At 37.8% G+C, this 22000-nt stretch overlaps 1 protein-coding gene across 1 annotated transcript; it reads right to left on the minus strand.

Annotated features, from left to right (window-relative positions):
* Positions 1-1284: 1284 nt before the first annotated feature.
* Positions 1285-11643, minus strand: LOC127639476 (ectonucleoside triphosphate diphosphohydrolase 2-like). Its single transcript, XM_052121530.1, has 9 exons — positions 11449-11643; positions 8648-8765; positions 7821-7971; positions 5825-5984; positions 5425-5652; positions 4994-5257; positions 4535-4654; positions 3799-3933; positions 1285-2051 (listed from the first exon to the last, which is right to left on the minus strand). Exons 1-9 carry the CDS (start codon positions 11566-11568, stop codon positions 1857-1859), a joined length of 1491 nt encoding a protein of 496 aa, XP_051977490.1. The 5' UTR covers positions 11569-11643; the 3' UTR covers positions 1285-1856.
* Positions 11644-22000: the final 10357 nt, after the last annotated feature.

Below are 22000 nucleotides of genomic sequence, written 5' to 3' on the forward strand. Positions count from 1 at the left end.
CTACTGAAAGTGCCTCATTGTAACCTCGATTTTTATTTTTTTTAAGAAACGTCTAAATACATTTTGTGGTAATCAACATTATGCCACAAGTGCTGTCCACTGAGCTTAACTTGTATTGAAATACTTAAGAATTTATTGATGTCGTTGTCGCAAAAGCAATATTCAAAAGACAGGTCAGCCGGTCATTTGAGCTGCCATTGAGATCAAAAACACTATTCACAACAGCGCCATCTTTGACTTTTGAAGGGGATGACAACGAGGCAGTGAGGGATAGACGACGTATACTTTTCAATTGGTTGTACGGTTGTTTCGATCGTTCCACTGACGAAAGATTGAAAAAAAAATATCTTGCAAAGAAATTTCAGTAGACAAAAAACTAAAGACACTTGTTTTTTAATACCCGATTCTAAAAGGAAAATCGAATGACCATAAAAGATACACGGACCGTTCTTGAAACGTATCTTTTTGATTCCTTTATACAGATTATGTGAGCACTTGATCTGTATATAGAAGTGTCTATCCCTCACAGGCTCGTTTATTACCGTCAAAATACCGTCTCTCTCTCTCTCTCTCTCTGAATGGGGCTTACATTCTGCCTAACATTTCATTTTGTGTTCCATGGAAAAATGGAAGTCATGTGGGTTTGGAGCAACAGGAGTAAATTGACAATTTTCATTTTTGGGAGAACTATCCCGTCAGTGTTTTGGAAGGGCATTCATAGTCCCTATGGGGATTTCACAAACATCCAGAGTATGCAAGAGTAAATAAAAATATTTACGAACTATAGAAGCAATTTACAGGGTGAAAGGAGTAAAACAATTTCTAAATCAACAATAGAACAACTTTTAGCTGCATGGCTAATTGAGAAAATGGTGATAAATATTTTCCATGTAATTGTAGGAATGTTTTAACAAGTTGTCTATTACTCTCTCAATAAGTGACTGGGTTTTCTTTAGAACCCTTTTCAATAGAAGCCTTCATCTTGTTGCCAGCTGCTGAATGTGATGCGTTGTATATTTGCACTGCAGACAAAAAAATCTAGTGAAATATAGAGGAACAGGTGCAACTTATGGTGCATCTACATTTATCATGACATTTACAAAGGATATAGAAATTATTTGAAAAGTGGAGGAACATATTAAAGAATGTGTATGGATTATCTCCAAAAAGCACATTTAGACAGAAAGAACATGATTTATATGCCCCTGGTTTTAACGTACAGTGCTCAGTTTATATCGATAGTATATACACAATGTCACACAGAGAAGTTAATAAACATGTTAACTTTTTTTAATGACATTCCTCAGGAGAAACACAAGCAAGCAATAAAATTACCAAATGACAATACATTTGTGTATCGCATACAGTGCATCTTCAAGATTTTACATTATAAACGTTTTCAGTGCCTTGTACTTTCTATTACAACACATATCACACAAATAAATCCAGCAAAACATGATTTAAAAAACATTGCTTCCAATTTCTAAGACATATTGTTAACACACAGCACACACACACACACACAAGCCATCTTGCCTACAGTACAGAAAGTACATTAAAAAAAAAAGTATCTTGAATCAGAGTGCCCATGTCATGAAGCTGACGAAATTAGTAAATAAAATCAAGGCAAGATGTTTTCTGTTCTGAGCATTATTGGTATACAGTCTCTTCTCAAATTCAAATTTATATAGAAATGTTGATGAAATGTAATACAAAAGTTATTGTGGATCCTTATTATTTTCTGTTTATTGTAAACATAAGAGGTTGGCCAACTATCCAAAGGACAGAAAAGCTTTTCAGTGCATAATGATGTACAAGGGACACAATATAACTTAGACAGTACCTTTTGTTTGTTATTAATCATTTTCTTTCTTGCAGTTGGCTCGCAGCAGACAAAATACTGCCGTAACAAGAAGGAAGCAAAAGACAAAGATCAGAGCACTCCAGGCCTCTGCGCGAAGTGCCTTTCTAAGGAACACCTCTTCAGCAGGCAGCAGGTTGCTTAAAGTTAGCATGTAGCCAAGGGACCAGCCCACAGATGTGTCTCCCGCCTGCCAACCAAAGTAACATGTTGATATTGTCTTGACAAGACTTGGAGGGGTTCATTTATTCACACTTATTATATAGTTAACATGAAATAGTTCCCATTGTTCTTCCGTAATGTGACATATGAAATAAAACTGTAGGATGGGACTTCATTTTATATTTTATTCAAGTAATGTTAACCTTATTAGACATACTTATTTGGCTTTCATCAGAAATCACCATTTTCAAAACCTCACCCTAAAAATCAACTTAGTCTCATAGAACAAACATTACTATTAATACATTTATGTAAACTGCGTTGCATTCTATGTTCGCTGTAGTTTCTTGGTGAAATTAACACTACACTGTAATAAAAAGAAAAAAAAGAATTGCGGAGCAAACTTAAAAAAAAAAATCTAAAATCAACATGCAGTACGATTTTTGAGTTCTAAGAGTGTCTTATTAATTGTCCAATTTAGTCAATCTGAATTTAAATCTTTACCAAATACAAAAATTCTTGTTGAGAGAAATACTTATTTCTAGTTCAGCTAACTTTCTATTTGCTATAAGAGAAGTTTAACTGAATAATTTATTCATGTTGCAATACATGGTGGGAACTCACAAATCAGCAACATTGTTCAATATGAAATTGTCTTTCAGACAACTTTGTTAAGCTAGTTGGGACAACATTTGGGGGGATACTATTGTCCTAAAATGTGTTTTTATGTGGACACAAATAATCCACATTTCATACTATCTGTGACTCAAAAAACCCTATAAGCTGGGGTGTTTTTACAGCGTAGAGGCGCTACAACAACTGTGCATTTTATTCACTTTCACACAAATCATGAGTACAGCGGCTGATTATGACATTATAAACACTTATTTTTCACTCTATTACTACACACACTGCTGTGTTATGATATCGAAACACTCGAAAACATCATCTGAAAAAACGTACATTTCAACGCTTGTATCACAGATCCACCAACATAACCTGATCTACACAAATGTTCCAATGAGATTACATTGTGTGGTAGCTCACCTCATAGAGTGTTGGATTTGGAACTCGGAAGACTGTGGTTCAAGCCCAGCAAAGCACACAAACTGACACGCGAAACAAAAGTGTCATAGAATCATTAAGAAATCATGTGGTTCCTCGCATTTTCTTTTAGGACACAATTGGTAAGGTTTAGGTGTTGGTTTAGGGTAATAACGTCTGTTTAATTTACATCTCATTTGCGTTTAGGATGCTATCAGTCAGGTTAAGGTTAAAGTTTTTGGTTAGTGTGAGGTTTTAATGAGTGAAACGTACCAATCTAACATTTATCTTTAAAACCTTGGCTGATTATGACATCATTTTACTCACTTTTGGCTCCCCCCACTGAACATTTCCAGAGGAAAATACAGCAAGAACATGTAATGAAGCATGTTATTTCGTTTTGAACATTTTCATGAGATCAGCCAGTCAAAAATGCTACTTCTCTTCTAGGTTTTATTATTAAAAACAGATCTTTTGACTGGATGGATCATGATAAGTGGTCTCACAATGACAGATAGTTAGAGGGGAGGGGTAAAAAAATACCAGGGCTTGGCCATCAAAGTCATTTCAGAGGTGTAGCAAGTTATTACAATTTGATGAAAGATTACAAAGAAAAAATACTTTTCAATCATATAAAATAACATATGGAATGAGTATAATGAAAGAAAATAGGATTCATTTTGATTTCATGTTTAGTTAATGCATATAGGGCTTTCTTGCTCAGGGCTTACCTTCTTCTGAAAGGAGATATGTGGAAAGGAGAAATCATCAAAGCCATATCCATTCCCCAGGAGCACCTGCATGAAGACTGAGACGGCACAGTAGTCCTTCAAACGGTTCTCCTGATCCAGACCCTTATTTCGCATCTAGGAGATTTAGAGTGAAACAGAAATCTGAGTGGAAGAGGTCGAGAGTTCTTTAAAAGGAATAGTTCACCAAGAAATGAAAACTAATTTAATTTACCATTCATGTAAATCCAAACCTAGGCAGATTTGTCAGGCAGAATGTTAGGGAATGACAGCCTCAGTCACCGTTCATTTTAATTTCATGTTTATTCTATACAATGAAAGTGAATGGTGACCGAGGCTTTCCCTAATATTCTGCCTAATATCTCTAATATAATTCATATAGCTTTGCAACAACAGGAGAGTGAGTGAATGACAAAAGCATTTTCATTCACACAATTTATTTGTATTCCTTTTCCTGGAGGAATATATTGAAACTTATTCAATTTAAAAATAGGCTAAAACAATTCCCCTGACAAATGTACAGATCTGTTGATTCAATTTTGATTAATTTGCCAATTAGTCAAAACATTGCAGTGTAAGAATTAAATATATTCTTCATAGAGAATTAAAAGCAAGTTCTCTTAAAAATGTCAATCTTAGGTCCTGTGGTCGATTGCTGAGATATGGGGAAAGTAATCTCAGAATAGTAGGGTTCAAAATTAGATTAGCAGGGTGGTACCTCCTGAAAGCTCATATTGCAGAGAGTATGGGCAGCATCTTCTAAGTGTGCTGGGAAAGTGATGGTGATGCCTGTAGCTTTCTGAAGGAAGGAATGAGTGTAGAAAAATGCAGAAAATGCCTGTACCAAAAAGAGGGACATGTAAATGAGATCCCAATACACAGAGGATAAAGCCAGTGAAAGAGTTTGCTTAATCATAATTATGATGCATGCAAGAATACATGAGCTTTGAGCTGTCACACTTAACTGTTTAAGTGTGACACTTAACATCACCTCAAAACCCCCTCCCACCCCCACCAGTACAAGACATTAATCAATCCTAAGGCACATGAGATTACATAAATATAATAAATATCACATTGATACCACAATATATTTGTAAAATAAATAATTAAACTGACTTGTTACTGGCTAACAGTTCCATGTACAGTAACACAATACAGACCTACCTACACCTACCATGAAATGTCCGGTAATGTTGGGTTGGAAGACTCCATCAAAAGAGCATTTGGAATAAGAACAGTCATTAAAAGAGAAGAGACGAGAAACGTTTCCCAGACATTGATTGTAGTTTCCAGTGCCTTTTATTTGCAGGAGGTCATCATAGTTATAGGGTGTTTGTCTTTTGATGCATGGAGTTTCAAACACACTGCCTAGTTTAATGGAGACATTGTAACCTGCAGGATAGCAGGGGTGAACTACAGAGCTGTCTGATCCTTGAGTCTGTAACACACACAAAGACAAAACATCAGCTATGTTAGTCAAAATATGCAGGTTTCACTTAGTTAACACATATACATATTTTAAGATGTACACTAGCACAGATCATACCAGTCAATCAGATGAGAAATTAAAGTATTCGTGTTTGATATTCAGGAAGCACACTTAACCATAATCAGATGTCCCAGTAGTCTGAGTAAGACCTGGTCTCTCCCATAACACAGAAAGCTCTGAGTGTAAATCTGATAGTCTTGTCCATACAGCCGAAGTTTCATCAGGTTGTCCTTGTTCTCCACCGTTTGTTTAGTCACAAAGGTGATCTGTGTGGAAGCTCCACCAAAGTCTAGTGCACCAACCGTGCCTCTGCCTGGGGACAGCCACTGACCCACAAAACCATACTAGTAAAATGATAGAAGAAAAGGGAGAGTGGATATAAAAGCATGCATGGTGGCAAGTAACAGATCATTAAGACATTCAGATATTAGCTCATTGTAGTTTATTATTCTATTTTTTATGTATTTTTTTTTATTTTTATAAAAATATAAATAATATCTCAAGCCCTTACTGTACCTTGATATAATTCTCCAGCAGGTAGTTGACTGTGACCCACCCATATGCCCCCTCCTCTTGTCCACTTAAGATAGTGGCCCCTTTGAAACTGAAGGGGTAGGTCTTCAGTTTGTCTTCCACTTCTTTCAAAACCTCATTGGACTCTTTGTGTTCGGAAATACTGTAGGATATGCCATACATATATATTTGATATCTGCACAATTTTTTCATGCCAATGTATCAACAACATGTGACAATTTGTATTTTGACTAACTTTCAGCCTTTGTTTATATACAGGTGAAACTCGAAAAATTTGAATATCGTGCAAAAGTTCATTAATTTCAGTAATTCAACTTAAAAGGTGAAACTAATATATTATATAGACTCATTACAAGCAAAGTAAGCTATTTCAAGCCTTTATTTGATATAATTTTGATGATTATGTCTTACAGCTTATGAAAACCCCAAATTCAGAATCTCAGAAAATTAGAATATTACATGAAATCAATAAAAAAAAAAGGATTTTAAATACAGAAATGTCGGCCCTCTGAAAATTATAATCATGCATATGTACTCAGTACTTGGTTTGGGCCCCTTTTGCATTAATTACTGCCTCAATGCGGCGTGGCATGGATCAGCCTGTGGCACTGCTGAGGTGTTATGGAAGACCAAGATGCTTCAATAGCGGCCTTCAGCTCTTCTGCATTGTTTGGTCTCATGTCTCTCATCTTTCTCTTGGCAATGCCCCATAGATTCTCTATGGGGTTCAGGTCAGGCGAGTTTGCTGGCCAATCAAGCACAGTAATACCATGGTCATTGAACCAGGTTTTGGTACTTTTGGCAGTGTGGGCAGGTGCCAAGTCCTGCTGGAAAATGAAGTCAGCATCTCCATAAAGCTTGTCTGCTGAAGGAAGCATGAAGTGCTCTAAAATGTCCCGGTAGACGGCTGCGTTGACTCTGGACTTAATAAAGCACAGTGGACCAACACCAGCCGATGACATGGCTCCCCAAACCAACACAGACTGTGGAAACTTCACACTGGACTTCAAGCATCTTGGATTGTGTGCCTCTCCATTCTTCCTCCAGACTCTGGGACCTTGGTTTCCAAATGAGATGCAAAATTTGCTCTCATCAGAAAAGAGGACTTTGGACCACTGAGCAACAGACCAGTTCTTTTTTTCTTTAGCCCAGGTAAGACGTTTGACATTTGAAGCCCATGTCCAGGACCCGTCTGTGTGTGGTGGCTCTTGATACAGTAACTCCAGCCTCAGTCCACTCCTTGTGAAGCTCCCCCACACATTTGAATGGCCTTTTCCTGACAATCCTCTCCAGGCTACGGTCATCCCTGCTGCTTGTGCACCTTTTTCTTCCACACTTTTCCCTTCCACTTAACTTTCTATTAATGTGCTTTGATACAGAACTTTGAGAACATCCAACTTCTTTTGCAATTACCTTTTGAGGCTTTCCCTCCTTGTGGAGGGTGTCAATGATGGTTTTCTGCACAATTGTCAGGTCAGCAGTCTTCCCCATGATTGTGAATTCAACTGAGCCAGACTGAGAGACCATTTAAAGGCTCAGGAACCCTTTGCAGGTGTTTAGCTGATTAGAGTGTGACACTTTGAGCCTACAATACTGAACCTTTTCACAATATTCTAATTTTATGAGATTCTGAATTTGGGGTTTTCATAAGCTGTAATCCATAATCATCAAAATTATATCAAATAAAGGCTTGAAATATCTTACTTTGCTTGTAATGTGTCTATATAATATATTAGTTTCACCTTTTAAGTTGAATTACTGAAATTAATGATCTTTTGCACGATATTCTAATTTTTCGAGTTTCACCTGTAGACGTCAAAATAATGAAGTATTATGAACTCTGTTAAAAAGTGGTGTGTCTCGTCAAATGAGACAAGTTATAATAATAATAATTTCACCAGTAGTTATTAATGCAGCCAGGAGAGGCTGGGTGTTGTTAGAGTAGGCATGGCGCAAAGCAGTGAGCTTTCTGACTTACTTCAGCAGTCTCATGCCTGCGGTGGCCCCAAGATACAAAGGGGTGAGTTTGTGTCTTGACTTTGGGATATCCTTCATTGCTTTTTCCATACATTCCTCAAGACTACGGGCCGCTCCTCCTCTGTTGCCCGCATAACTGGAGATTCCTCCTCCTGGATAGCGAGAGAGAGAGAGAAAGTGATAGAGGAAGAGCGAGTGCAAGTAATCAGACAACAGAACTGAAACACCAAAGTCCAATGAATATCTTAAGAAATATGCCCGCAGAGACTTTATGTGAATTATCAGTTCCCATTTCTTTCCTCAGATGGCACCTCAACTACCATATATGGAATCATGCATTTCTTTGGCGCCTATTCCTGGTGTTTCAGAAGAACATTGCAAGTCAGCAATATTTGAGGGGCACTAGGAGTGCAGCATCGCTCTGTGATTGTCAGATCCTTAGAGATGTGTTTAACAGAGCCAAACGTGATTATGAAATATTGTAAAAGGGCACACTTAGGGCAGAATCATAAAACAGGAAGTGGGTTGCAATGTGCAAAGAGTAGCATATTCAGCAGTCTTCATTTTTTCATACCTCTGTTTAAATTGTCTGCACTAAAAAGACTCTTTTGGAGAAGGGTGAAACAAAAAGAACAATTCCTTAAATTAGGAAGTCTTTCATTTTATTTCATGTAAAACCTCTGACTTTGATGTTTGCATTTTGTAATATCTGTTCTGTAAGTGACTTGAGAAGTGTGATACATATTGAAACCAGGACATGGGTGATTAATTTCTGAAAAAAAAAAACAGATGAAGATGAACTTTTTCCTTTTAGCCTTATCTACTCACCCTTTGCATCACACTCGCTGTGATGACTGACAATGCCAGTACCGTTCTGCTTGTCTGCGGGCCATTTGTAGATGTACATGGCAGTATGGGAGGATCCAGCATCCAGGACTATTCCATACTGAAAATAAACAGAACATAATGAAAGAACTCATGAAGAAAGACCAAAAAAAAACTGTGGCTGGCTAAAAGAAAATGTTTGCTCAATACCAAACACATCTTCACCCACAAGTAGTTTACCCAAAAATTACAATTCTGCTTTACTTTACTCACCCTCACGTTGTTCCAAACCCATAAGACCTTCTCTACTCAATGAAATACTCAAGTAGAATTTTGAAATGTATTTGTTGCTCTTTCCATTTAGTTACAATGAATGGGGACTAAAGTTGTTTTGCTTTATTAATGACACAAAAGCATAATAAGTATTATAAAAGTTATCCATACAACATTTGCTCTATTGTCCAAGTCTTTTGGAATCATATGATGGCTTTGTGTGATGAACAGGCCAAAATTTCAGTCACTATTTAGCAAACAATTTTTAAATCAGTCCTAAATCTCCTTGGTGTTTTCATGATAGTTCATGAAAGTAGCGATATAGCAACAAGTCACGAAGAAGTCCTTCTTTTGTGTTAGGTCTTTTCAAACAATCAGTTAATGTGATTCACAAAACAGGTCTGAATTATATTTTTCACAAATTAGACTGATCCATTCAACTCACTGGCTCAATGATCCAGACACGGTCGTTGTAGAGTTAAAAGCTCAAAGAAGGGCACATTTCAGTTAATAACAACTTACATTTTGGTCTTTTTATCACACAAAGTAATCACATGCTTTCAAAAGACTTGAAATATAGTGCATATATTGCAATCATGGACTTCATTCATGATACATTTAAGGTGCTTCTGCCCCCATTCTTTGTAATTGTGTAAAAAGAAGCAACCAGTACATTTTGTTCCACAGAAGAACATAAAGAGAAGAACAACATGAGCGATATGTTAATGATGATGGGATTTTCATATTTCACAGAACAAATCCATCAACTGGTAACACAAATATTTTGCTTTATTGATGAGTTTATTTTAAATAATAAAAACAATACGGTTTAAAAAAAAATTACTACACAATGGACATTGTGGTTTTTAGCCTTCTTTTGTATTTTTTTTTTAACTTAAAACCAATTCAGTCAAAAGATGACTGTCAATCATTCCTACACTAAGTGCTTTAGATATTGTGCTTCTGAAAACAGGGTGTGTCTTTAAGCATTTACAGTACCATATGAGCATTGTGTTATTGTAGTAGTTTCTTATGATCTTAGCAGTTTTCATTGATGTGCTGGACATAAACCTGGAGGCTGTATTTTTGTCAGTGTCTACTACTGTCCCTGTGTGATTTGGCTGAATTAGTTAGTGTTGAATTACAGAATCATAACATAACACTGATCTCTTAACATGTTGAATATAGATAATAATTCTGTATTTTTTTTGTTTTCCATTTCAAATGCTAATTAGTGTTGAAGTTAACAATAACATGACTCACCTTCTGTAGCTGCCTTTGCAAATATGATTATAAATTATTTCAAAGTTTAAAAAACCTCTTTGATGTGGTGTCACTAGTTTACCCTGTAGGCCTATTCAAATTCAAGTGTTGAACAAACCAAAGATAGAAAAATAACAAGGATCAATACAATGGCATTTCTCTCTTAGTATTCCACCCTTCCTTTTATCTCTCTCACACACACACACACAGTATTATGGGCAAGACACTACCTGAACTATATTCATTCATGCAAACCATGATTATCTCTATCATTTCCATGCCTTGTCTACATAGTTTGAATACAGCCCATTTGGCCTAGAATAATAGTACTCTATAGCAGCTCTTAGTCTCAAAGATTTCTGTGTTACGTTGGCAGCTCAAAACATGTTAAAGCTTGCTTTACTATGTCATCATATCTCCAACAACTCACAGTATGCTCCATTCATCATCACTGTCATTAGCATGTAATTTAAAGGGCTTCTACAAATTATAATACCTTGAAGATTATCTGAAATGTAAAAGTTTGATGTGAAGATTTACAACTGTGATGGGATGGTGTGTATTAGCTAGGCAACTTGTTACAGCACTACACCAAGGTGACTTCCAATCTCCAAAAGCACTTGACTCGCTGTAGCTTTGCTACATACACACATAATAAGAATAATGACAAATGCTGTTGGCAAAGTCAGAACAAAATAAACCTTTCCAAAATATATATATGGGATTTAGAAATGAAAGAATATATACCATCAGCATTTTGTGGTTTCTAAGAAGGAAAAATGATTAAAGTTTTGAATCAAAACAGCAGGGAAAAACAAATATGGGATCCAGGGAGCCAATTTGAACAAAAGATGTGATGTCTTAAAACTCTGATCAGAGCATGGCAGGCAGGAGAACTAGCTAAAGCTCGCACTGTATATGATACTGCTTCATTTCAAAAGTCTTTTTCAATTACCTATTTTTTTTTATCATATCTCTTGAAGAGAATTTACCTATTAGTTAGCCAACTGTTTTCAAAGTCATTCGTCAGTGAGCAAAACAAGCACTGTAAACCGTGCCAAGGCAACGCTCAATACTGCTCATTTTTCCCGTTTCCGAACAGTTTAAGCAGAGAATAACAAATCTTTTCCGCCGGAAACTACAGGGTGATTTTAAGTGCATTATTTAGATGATCTTCGAAACGTGACTTTCAAACGTTTTATACTCACGGCTTACTTTCAGATTTGTTGCCAGTACATTTCATGCATGAGAAATAAATTTGTTATTACCATGAACTTTGCATCTTCTTTTATATCTTCGGTGGGGATGACGAGCAGAAGAATGCCACCGATCGCCAGGAACAGAGCAGCACTGGCGGTAATAATTCGGCATTGCTGTTTGTTACCCATGGATACCTTGCGCACGACGCGAACCACTGGAAAAGAAATGACAGCGACGGCATTCGTAGGCAAGTCAGGTTATATAGTGACGTATGTTCTACAGGCTGTAAACCACCACAAAGTGGGCATGACACTTACTACATTGTTTCTCGTTGTGTCCGTGATGCAACAGGTTCTCAACGTCTTACTATTATCAGACTCCTGCACTTTATACACAATATCACAAACTTCACTCATTTGTAGCTAACTGCAGTCAAACGTGAGCATCATGATATTTGACTGTTTTAACCATATTAGAGAAACGTTGTCCCATCCGTCTGTGCCGTTTTAAAGGGATAGTTCACCCCAAAATGAAAATGTTCTCATTTACTCACCTTCATGCTGTTCCTTCATTGTGTTCTTTCTCCTGCTGAACACAAAGATTATCTGAAGAATATTTCAGCTCTGTAGGTCCATGTAATGCAGGTGAACGGTGACCAAAATTTTGAAGCTCCAAAAATCACAAAGGCAGCATAAAAGTAATCAGATTCCATATGACTCCAGTGGTTTAAATCCATGTCTTCTGTAGCCATGGTGTGGGTGAGAAACAGTATTTAAGTCCTTTACTATGAATTCTCCTCCCTGCCCAGTGGGGGCGATATGCACAAAGACTTTGACTAGCCAAATACAAAAGAAAGTGAAAGTGGTGATTTATTGTAAAAAAAATAATTAAAAAAAAAGACTGAACTATTGATCTGTTTCTCACCTACATGTATCACATTGCTTCTGAAGACATGGATTTAACCACTGGAGTCTTATGGATTACTTTTATGCTGCCTATGTGCTTTTTGGACCTTCAAAGTTCTGGCCACCATTGAATGGCATGAGGGGGAGTAAATTATTCATTTTTATGTGAATTTGAATTAAACATACTGGTATGTAAAAATGCACCATATAGATATCTTTGATGTATTGCACAGGAGTGCCACATTTATTTTTATTTTGGTTATGGCCAAATGTTCAGAAATGTTTGTAACCCAGGCTTAAATGCACACAGTTTGTAACAACTTGGCTACAATACATTTTCTGTACACTGTTAAAATTGACTTAATCTCTAAAAGTCATATTAGTATTAGAGGTTGTACAGAGTAAAAAAAGGCAGCAGCTCATCATGGCATTATATTTGGCTATTTTATTGTGTGGGACGGGTATCATACTGATTTTTAACAGCCAATGTGTGAAATGGTAAAGTTCAGCAGCATATGTGTGAAAAGCTAAACACACAAACATGCGGTTCAATTTGTGGTAAACAGCAGGTTGTGCAGAATCTTAAAGGAAAGAGATGTCTTTTTTTTAGATTAGGCTCCTGAGAATGGGGGGTTACCAGGTTAAACCAATTTAATTATCAAACAAATAAGTTAAAATGTGTAGCCTAGTCTATATAACATAACTTTGTGATTATATTATATTTTTACTGTGGTGCCGGGATGTCTTGGAAGCTAAGATTAGCAGATCAAGATCATTCATTTAATAATTTCTTCCAGTTACAATGCAAGTGATTGTGCTTGCATGGCAAAACTAGCCAACAGTCAGAAATAAGTGATGCTTTTAGTGTATGTGCACTCAAGAATAGATTTATTTGACGTTCAACAAAACCTGAATTACCCTATACAAGATGAACACACATTCAAACCATGTCTGGCAACAACATCAGGCTGAACTAATTCCAATTCATAACTATAAACATTTCCACAAGTCCTTATGTCCATTTTAGGCAAGCATACTCAAATGTATGGTGAGCAGAAACTTCTGAATTCCCCCCTTGATGATCAAAATAATATTACATTATATTTCCTGTATTTTTCTTGACCATTTCCACATTATATATTGTTACGACCCCTAGGGTTGTCTAAGGGTCAAAAATCAGTCTACGTGGTGCAAGGTGTAGGTCACGTGATTTCTTACCTGTCCACTTTTCCACTCTGGTTAGAGGAGCAGATAGTTATATAAATAATAATGATGATGATGAAGTCACATAACCACAAATGGGTAACGAGTGACTTTGTCAGTATACATAAAGAATGTACAAGGTCACAAAGTACCAGGGACAATACACAAAAATCAGCAGCTAACAAGTAAAGCTGTCATCAAACGAAAAAAGGCTGCAAACACATGGATTCAAACAGCTTTTAAAGGGAAGGAAAGGCCATCCATTTGTGGAGAGTGGAGATGTCATCAGGGTAATTAAGATTGGCAGCCCAGATAACCAATAACAGCAACCTAATCAGAGTGTGTAAAAAGAGAGGGAAAAAGAGAAGAACACAAAACAAGCATGCATACACATACATGCATAGGGATGTAACACCCCTACCCTTAAGAACAAACATGTTTTGTTCACATTAATCAAAAAGAAAAATCAAAAATTACATAATTATACTCTAGAAAGAGCATCCGCAATAACATTATCTGCTCCTTTCTTATGTTTAATTTCTAAGTTATAACTCTGTACAATCAGAGACCACCGCATCAAGCGCTGATTCAGATTACACATACGGGACAAGACCAAGGGGTTATGATGAGTATAAACAATAAGTGGGAGATTCCTGGAACCGACATAAACCTCAAAATGCTGTAAAGAGAGCAACAGAGCCAAAGCTTCTTTCTCAATGGTAGAATAATTCAGTTGGTGCTTGTTAAATTTGCGGGAGAAATAACTAACAGGGTGTTCTATTCCATTCCCATCCTCCTGGAGTAGAACAGCACCGGCTCCCACCGCACTGGCATCAACTTCCAATTTGAAAGGTAAAGTGCAGTCTGGAGCAGTGAGAACAGGAGTATCACACAAAAGGGCTTTCGCACCATCAAAAGCACGTTGACACTCTGGGGACCAAATATAAGGTTTAGATGGACTCAATAATGTTGTGAGGGGATGAACAACAGTAGAGAAGTTCCTACAAAAACTACGATAATACCCAGCCATCCCTAGGAATCTACGCAGTTCTCTGCGGGTAGTAGAAGCTGGAAAATCAACAATAGTGGTTACTTTAGCTTCCACAGGCCGAACTTGACCCTGACCAACTTCCTTACCAAGATATGTTACAGTAGCTTGCCCAAACTCACATTTTGCTAAATTGAGGGTTAGAGAAGCTGCTGCAAATCTTTCAAACACCATTCTCAAAAGACACACGTTTATCCCATTCTGATGAATATACAACCACGTCATCTAAATACGCACTGCAGTTGGGTACCCCTGCTAATACTAGATTTATGAGACGTTGAAATGTTGGAGCATTTCGCAGCCCAAAAGCCATGGTATTATATTGGAGGAAATTATCTGGTGTTACAAATGCTGAGATTTCAGAAGCACGGGCAGTGAGTGGAACCTGCCAGTACCCCTTTAATAAATCCAACTTATTCACAAAATGTGCTGGACCCACCTTGTCTATACAATCTTCCATGCGGGGTAAAGGATAACTATCGGGCACTGTTACAGCATTCACTTTACGGTAATCAGTGCAGAATCTGAAGGTTCCGTCAGGTTTGGGAACAAGCAAGCATGGAGAACTTACCTCTTGTTTTATAAGAGCCCTCTTTTCGACATTAACACGATAAGCATGTTGCTTAATGGGACTGGCACAGTTTACATTAATGTCATGGTGCAAAACAGAGGTTTGGGTAGGAACATCACTGAAAAGATTAAGAGAATCATTGATTAGTTGAACAATGTCAGAACTCTGGTCTACAGACAAATGAGTAAGATGAGATGGAAGATTTTTCAGTACCTCTTAATTTGATAATCTAGCACAATGTGAAGCAGCATTACGCAGCACTACACTATCCTCATCAACACACGAAATTCCAGGAGAAAACGCTACATCCAAGGTTACAGCCACAGAAGAAATAACAGGCATGGCAGGCTGTTCTGTAATTCCTACTGGAGCTTCCCTTCTAGTATGATATGCCTTTAACATATTGAGATGACAAACTCAAGTCTGGCGTTTCCTATCCGGAGTACGAATTACATAATCCGTATCACTCATTTTCTTTGTAACAACATAAGGGCCAAAGAAACGAGCAGATAGAGCAGACCCTGGAACAGGCAACAGCACAAGCACTTTATCACCAGGCAGAAAAGTTCGAGCAACCGCTTTCCGATCAAACCAGGCTTTCATTCCTGTCTGTGCAGCAGCTAGAGACTCTTTTGCAAGAGAACAGGCAGTATGTAATCGGTCTCGAAACTTACTAACATACTCAAACACATTAGTTTCGGGATTTGAATCCGCCTCTAACATCTGTAATTTTAGGAATTTTTAAGGCCCTCTAACATTATGACCAAACACAAGTTCTGCTGGACTAAACCCCAAAGATTCTTGTACCGTTTCACGCACAGCAAACAGAACCAAGGGAACTCCCTCATCCCAATCCCTACCTGTCTCCAGGCAGTACTTACGCAACATTGATTTCAGAGTCTGATGAAAGCGTTCCAGGGCGCCCTGACTTTTGGGATGGTACGTACTGGCAACTTGATTTATGGAGAGAGAGATTTAATTACCTGTACAAACAAGTTTGACCAAATTTGTACCTTGATCTGCCTGTATAGTCTTTGGCAGTCCAAATGTGGAGAAGAACTTAACCAGCACTTTAATAACAGATGCAGTGATTTTTCATAAAGGAATTGCCTCAGGAAATCTAGTAGCCACACATATCATCGCAAGCAAAAACTGATTTCCCGATCTGGCCTTAGGCAACGGACCAACACAATCCACTATTATGTGTTCAAAAGGTTCTCCCATCACCGGAATAGGAGAGAGTGGTGCAGGGGGAATCCTCTGATTTGGCTTCCCTACGAATTGGCAGGTATGACTAGTACAACAGTACTGGGCGACATCGTTTTTCAACCCTGGCCAAAAGAAATGCCTCAATATCCTATAGTAGGTCTTGGTAATCCCCAAATGACCAGATAGCTGATGATCATGGGCAAAACATAACACATGTTGACTATAAGAGGAAGGAACAACAATCTGGTAAACAACATTCCAGTCCCACTTTTGATCAATGTTGGCACACCACTTTCTCATCAGCAAGTCATTTTCAATAAAGAAAGCAGTTTTCTTATGTCTTGCAACATCTGGAGAGACCACAGAAGCAAAGGATTTTGTAAGGGACAAATCTTCTTTCTGGGCAACAATAACCTGCGCACGAGTAACTGAAAGCTTCAGGGAGTCAGTGTCTGATTTTTCTGATTGTGACTTCAGAAGCAAAACACTTTGATTGAGTGTCATTAGTAAAATCACGTGCAAATATTGAGTCTGACAAACTTACCACATCACCCCCTTTTCGTGAAGGAGCATGTGTGACTGCACATGCAGAAAAAACATCGGGGTATGTGCTAGACAGTTCTGTTGAATCACAAAACGCCTCCGGTTTGTCAAGGACTTCTAACAATGGCATCACTTTTCCACCTGCAAGGTCATTCAAAAGAATGAAATCTACTCCCTTTATGGGAAGTGCTTGCCTTACGGCAACTTTCACATATCCGGTTACTAGTTCACTTTGTAGATGTATACAATGCAACGGCACTTTTATGAACCCCATTTCAATTCCCTGCACTATTACACTAGAACCACATGAAGTTTCATTAGACAAGGGTAACACATCAGCCACAATGAATGACTGTGCCACGCCCGTGTCTCGAAGCATCTGAACCTCTTTTTGATCTTCCGGTTTTCCAGTTAACAAGACTAACACTTTCAAAAGAAAAGGATGATAAATAGCAGGAATCACCTCACTAGTACGAGTTATTACTAAACCAACGCCCTTGCTTTGCGGTTGGAGTTTGCGTTTTAAAATAGTACAATCTGCTATGACATGTTCCTGTTTGTGACAATAGAAACATTCCCGAACTTCTTTAGAACGGGGAACACTGGACTTAGGATGAGTAAATTGTGACGGAGAAGAAACAGCTAGAGACTTCTCTGCACGTGTCAAAGTGAAAACATTTTTATGCGTTAACACAAACTCGTCAGATAATACTGCTGCTTGTGACAACGAGGTTACCTTTTGCTCATTAAGATAAACCACCACACGCTCGGGCAAACACCCTTTAAATTCTTCTAGCAATACGAACTCCCTTAATGACTAGTAACCGTCAGCTTTACTTGAAGTACACCATTTATCAAATAAAATCCCTTTCTCCCTTGCGAACTCCACATAAGTCTGGTTGGCATTTTTTTTATGACTTCTAAACCGCTGTCGGTACGCCTCAGGAACCAGCTCATAAGCAGGGAGGATAGCGGATTTCACTGACTCATATTTCAAACTCTCCTCCAAAGAGAGAGTAGAACATACCTCTTGAGCTTTTCCTATTAATTTGCACTGTAGCAAAAGAGACTAAACATCCCTTGGCCAATGAAGAGCTGAAGCGATGCGCTCAAACGCACTAAAATATGAATCTACCTCTGATTCTCTAAATTGCGGCACCAATGCAATATGTTTGCTAACATCAAAGGTGACAGAAGACAAATCACCTAACGGAGGTACATTAGATACCTGACCTCGGCTATGTTGTACAACTGAGCCAGCAACAACCCTCTGACTCAAGCTGTCGCAGCTTCACCAGCTTATCAGCTTCGATCTCCAGCCTGCGTATTTCTAAACGTAGCTCTAATTCGGCCTGGAGCGTCCAAGTTTTTTCCTGTGCCTCATACTGTAAACGAGCAAGGTAGACTTTCAATCGTGCCCCCTCTCGTGACCAGTAAAAAACAGGAGAAAATGGTTCAAATCCGGCCTTGGCATCAGCCTCAGCACCTGCTCTAACCTCCCGTTTTTCCACATCATCCATAAAACTGGAATGATCAACGACAGCACCAGGTAGCTCTACATCTCCGCCAGCCTCCTCACCACTAGCTCCAGATAAAAAGAGAACATTAAGGTCTACTAATTATGCTCTTAATGTCTTAAGAGCCTGCCTCCCAATCTGAATGTGAAGTGTTCTGCTATCATCAACAGATCCTGCTTCCCACATAGATCTACCTGTTCTTCAGAGGGACTACTAATAAAGCTTTATAAATTGAACAGTGCCATTACTGTTAATAAACAATCCACACTAGAACACCGCCTCACATAGACATTCTTCTAACACAACACTAGAGCAATGAAATGGCAATTTACCACCAACACACACAAAAACACTTCCAGGACATGGGTCTTCAAAATAGATATCTATATTCATTTGAAAGATCCTGGACGAGCCCCCATAAATGTTACGACCCCTAGGGTTGTCTAAGGGTATGAGGGGGTAACATTTTAATTGTAAATGGATTTAAGGTGTGTGTTGGGTTGGCAAATGACAAAAAGCAACCAGGCAAGTAAATGGTATAAAAGGTCATTTATTCTGAGTTGTACCACCGTAACAAAAAGTCAAAGATAACTGAATAGGGTGTTTACATGTTATGCAAAGAACATACTAATAACAAAACCAGAGGGGATAAAGGACACGAGTGGAGCCAAAGAAAGAATCAAAACAAGACAATTCTAACTTATTTTTATAGCCCTCTAAACTCAAATTGTTAGTTTAAACAAAACACACGAAAGAAAATAAAACAGGTCATCAGCGTTGGAAACGCCAATGTCTAAACTATTCTAACTGCTCTCAAAAAAAAACACCAAAAGTACAGGGGTTGGCACTCACTCCTAAACTAAGGTGTCTAATACAAAAATCAGTCTACGTGGTGCAAGGTGTAGGTCACGTGATTTCTTACCTGTCCACTTTTCCACTCTGGATAGATGAGCAGAGAGTTATATAAATAATAATGATGATGATGATGATGAAGAAGTCACATAACCACAAATGGGTAACGAGTGACTTTGTCAGTATACATAAAGAATGTACAAGGTCACAAAGAACCAGGGACAATACACAAAAATCAGCAGTTAACAAGTAAAGCTGTCATCAAACAAAAAAAAGGCTGCAAACACATGGATTCAAACAACTTTTAAAGGGACGGAAAGGCCATCCATTTGTGGAGAGTGGAGATGATGTCATCAGGGTAATGAAGATTGGCAGCCCAGATAACCAATAACAGCAACCTAATCAGAGTGTGTAAAAAGAGAGGGGAAAAGAGAAGAGAACACAAAACAAGCATGCATAAACATACATGCATAGGGATGTAACATATATATACAGTATATCCTATATAAGGTCAAAGATAAACACAATAGCTCACAAGTATACACAAGTATAGACATATGTCTATCTCTTGATTTATTTATTTCCTCTCTCCCTCAGTCTGTTTGTGCCCTTCCTTGACATTGGATCAGTAGTCTTTCTAAGCAGCTGTCACATCTTTGCTTCAGGCTGGGGCATATGAAGAAAGCCTCTGCTCATCCATGTCAAATATCACATTCTCAGAACTCTGCTCCAGGTCCTGGCACACTCTGGCGACAATGTAACATTGGTATTTCCATATGAACAGCAGCGCCTTTCGACACAGGGCCAGGAGTACCAGACTGACCAGCAGGAGGCACTCTTTGTCCAGGCAGGATCCTTTCTGACAGCTCTCATCGTGAGACGTGTGTACCTCCAGAGACATCTCTTCATCAGAGACCCCGAACACAGATGTGGATGAAGAGACACATGGAAATCTTTTGTTTGAGCTGGGCTCTGTGCTGTACACATTATACAGGAAACAAACAAAGACTCATATGAGCTGTAGGCTGAGGGGAAAACAAGTGGTATAGGGCAACAAAGGTGAGATGAAAATTGCAGTCCATGTTGCACAGCTGTGGCTTTTGCTTTTATGCTGTTTATTATATATATATATATATATATATATATATATATATATATATATATATATATATGAAAACAAATATACTTAATTCATATATATTATATTATATAGAGTGAACCTTAAACCCTAAAGTGTTAAAATAGTTCAAAAATATAGATAGATCTTTATTGTTCCACAGCTATTGGCTTTTTCTAGTCTTTTTCCTGCAGTGGAGTAGGCTACAGTGCAGTACATAGAATATCAGCGTAATGAAAATGCTGACATAATTTACTCACCCTGCTGTTGTTCCAAATCCGTTCGACTTTCTTGAGTGGAACACATGCAAGGCAGTATGCTATGCTAGTCTCAGTCACCATTCACTTTCATTGCATCTTTTTTACCTACAATGTAAGTGAATGGTGATTGTGGTTAACATTCTGCCAAGCACCTCCTGTTCAATGGAACTTAGAAAGTTAAATGGTTTGGAACAACATGAGGGTGAATATGTGGACAGAATTTTTATTTTGGACTGAACTATCCCTTTAACAGCATGGACACTACCTGCTCACACAGGTGTGGTACTGGTAAATGGTCAATGCAAATGGTGCCCAACTGTATAACAGCAATATAGAACAACACAAATACAATATTAACTCTTTAACAGTTACAAAAATCTAACTTGAAAGATGACTTACCTCCTTCTTACCTCTCTGCCTAGCTATATAATTTGATGTAGAAGCTATACGACTGCTTGCTTATAAATACAAACCAACATTAGGCTGTAAGATGCCCTAGGGTATGTCCATTCACTGACCTGTGCTCCTGTTTGGATTACTTCTGCTCAAAATGTAAAAAATGATATGATACATTTATAAAAAAGCTTAGGATGTCTCCTACATTTTTTCAATCAATACTGGTAAAGTGGGACACTTGTATTACATAAAGATTTAAGATTTAAATATTCACTTGTTAAACAAATTTATGATTTTATTTTGTTGGCTCAGGTGGGTGAAGAAGCAACAGCAACTTTGGATCATCAGGTCTGTTTCAAACCCAACCACCTCCTGCTCTTCCAGTCTGCAAAGTGTCTCTAATAAACAAAGAAAAGCAAAACATATACCTGCAGAATCAATAACCCCCCAGAATAATTTGGCCACATTTCAAAAAAATGGGTAAACACAAGAAAAAAATGTCCTCTGAAAAGAAACAGTTCAGTATTTGAATGGAGTACTGTATGTTTGCTCACAACAGTTTATAGGCTCAAAGATGAAAAGCATGCTCATCCTCAGCAAAGGTGAAAGATCATATTCATATTTATTATGTATAATTCTTGCTATATAAAGATTAGTATTTGATCAAATTAAAATAAGAGAACAAATTGAAATAATTTATATTCCTTTCATTATATGTTTACACTGCACTGTGCATTGCACTGCACTACACACATGTACTGTTCACATTACACTACTTTATGCACAGAACCAGTGGCGTAGCCATGGGTGTGCCAGGGTGTGCAACTGCCACCCAAAATGTAAGCTTGCACACATAAATTAAATGGCACTTTTTTTTACTGTTTGTATCATATCAGACATGGTATTACCCCTTATTTATATTGGCTTGATAATTAATGTAACAACAGTATTTTTTTGTATTTTTTTTCTTCTTCTTTTTTTTCTTATGAACCAACCCTT

Source organism: Xyrauchen texanus, chromosome 4 (assembly GCF_025860055.1).
Source record: "Xyrauchen texanus isolate HMW12.3.18 chromosome 4, RBS_HiC_50CHRs, whole genome shotgun sequence".
NCBI lineage: Eukaryota > Metazoa > Chordata > Actinopteri > Cypriniformes > Catostomidae > Xyrauchen > Xyrauchen texanus.